The following is a 1,864-nucleotide window of genomic DNA, read 5'->3' on the forward strand; positions in this document are numbered from 1 at the left end:
AAGATGTTGTTTTGTGGATTTAAAGTTGTGCTTTAACAGGTCTGGAATGGACAGTTTATTAACAAACAAACGCTTGTGCTTGAGTTACAAGTGGAACAAAAGGAAATACTCATTACAAACAAACCAATTACATCGTCCAATTAAGTATCACTGCATCCCACAATTTGACAAAAATCACTTTTGCTTCCAAAACACTGACTTTTAGTGTTTAGCACACCACATATTGCAAAAAACAAGGCCTGTTTCTTGATAGTGCACAGTGTACACCAACAATAACTCAACAAAAATGTAAGCAGTATCTGAGCAGACAGAAATAAATGGGGTTTATGGTTGTGAAAATGGGTGTTCCTGTATTTCAGCACCAGTTTGTAGCCCTTTCTGCTCATTATTTCTGTGAACTATGGTGCACAAGCACCATACAAACTCCTGTCATCTTCAGCACAAACACTGTCACAACTGATTTACATGTTTAGAAAAGACTTTGTAAATCCTTAAGAAGTATTTTGGCAGTCAGCACTAAACAGGGCCTGGATATCCTCTCCAGTTCTAAACTGAGGTCGAGCTGTTGCACGCGTGTGTAATATCTCAGCTCTATCAGCAGGCAGCAGCACTCGCTCGTGCAGCTTCCTCAGAAGTTGAGTTTGGTGATGGGTCTCTCTCTGCTGCTCTCTGTGCTCTGCTTGACGGGACGCTTGCGGTTGTGTTTCATCTTCGACAGGTCTTTGTCAAACACCTCCCCGGATCGGAGTGCGGACACCAGATCGTCGAATTCTCCATCCTCCTCGCAGTTCTCTTTGGCCTTCCGGGCTTTTCTTTCCTTCTCACGCTGTTCCTTGAGCTGTTCACAGAATATTTCAGATTAATCAGAACTGTAAGTTTTATTTTCGTCTTAATGTCTGTCATTGTGTTGCAGGGAGGTGTTTCGTTTGCTCAATGCGTACTACACAGTGTACATTAAAGGCAGCATCCTTTTTTTTTGGTCAATTTGAGGGACATATTTATATTACCTCCCTCCTCTCAATCTGTTGCATGCCTTTATTCTGATGAATTCTCAGATTGTTAAAGGACAAGGATTTTTACTGGAAAAAAATGACAGAAGCTGCATTTTGTCTTGTAAATTTTTAAATATTTAGGGTCCCTTTACATATTACACTTTCTTGTGCTCTTGAGATTTTAATTTTATTTTGGAGACGTACTCTTTTTTTTACTTTAAAAATGGTTAGAATAAAAAAAAAAAAACAGTCAGTAATCACAAGTACTGACTAGTAGATTTTTTTCCACATAAATACACTGAAAATTATAAACGCAACACTTTTGTTTTTGCCCCCATTTTTCATGAGCTGATCTCAAAGATCTAAGACTTTTTCTATGTACACAAAAGGCCTATTTCTCTCAAATATTGTTCACAAATCTGTCTAAATCTGTGTTAGTGAGCACTTCTCCTTTGCAGAGATCATCCATCCACCTCATAGGTGTGGCATATCAAGATGCTGATTAGACAGCATGATTATTGCACAGGTGTGCCTTAGGCTAGCCACAATAAAAGGCCACTCTAAAATGTGCAGTTTTACTGTATTGGGGGGTCCGGGGGGGTCCGAAAACCAGTCAGTATCTGGTGTGACCACCATTTGCCTCACGCAGTGCAACACATCTCCTTCGCATTGAGTTGATCAGGTTGTTGATTGTGGCCTGTGGAATGTTAGTCCACTCTTCTTCAATGGCTGTGCGAAGTTGCTGGATATTGGCAGGAACTCGAACACGCTGTCGTATACGCCGATCCAGAGCATCCCAAACATGCTCAATGGGTCTGCGGTTGTGAGGCCGGTTGGATGTACTGCCAAATTCTCTGAAACGCCTTTGGAGA

The 1,864-nt window shown here is 40.9% G+C and overlaps 1 protein-coding gene across 1 annotated transcript in view; it reads right to left on the minus strand.

Moving 5' to 3' along the window:
- Window positions 1–17: 17 nt before the first annotated feature.
- Window positions 18–1,864, minus strand: part of LOC107583612 (disheveled-associated activator of morphogenesis 1-like) — a 66,068-nt gene continuing 64,221 nt past the window's right edge. The window contains exon 20 of the mRNA XM_016269898.1: window positions 18–838. Within this exon, the coding sequence (XP_016125384.1) occupies window positions 629–838 (210 nt within the window). The 3' untranslated portion in view covers window positions 18–628. The remainder of the gene's footprint in view (window positions 839–1,864) is intronic.

The sequence above is a fragment of the Sinocyclocheilus grahami genome, unplaced genomic scaffold (assembly GCF_001515645.1).
Source record: "Sinocyclocheilus grahami isolate Dianchi unplaced genomic scaffold, SAMN03320097.WGS_v1.1 scaffold54.1, whole genome shotgun sequence".
Lineage (NCBI taxonomy): Eukaryota > Metazoa > Chordata > Actinopteri > Cypriniformes > Cyprinidae > Sinocyclocheilus > Sinocyclocheilus grahami.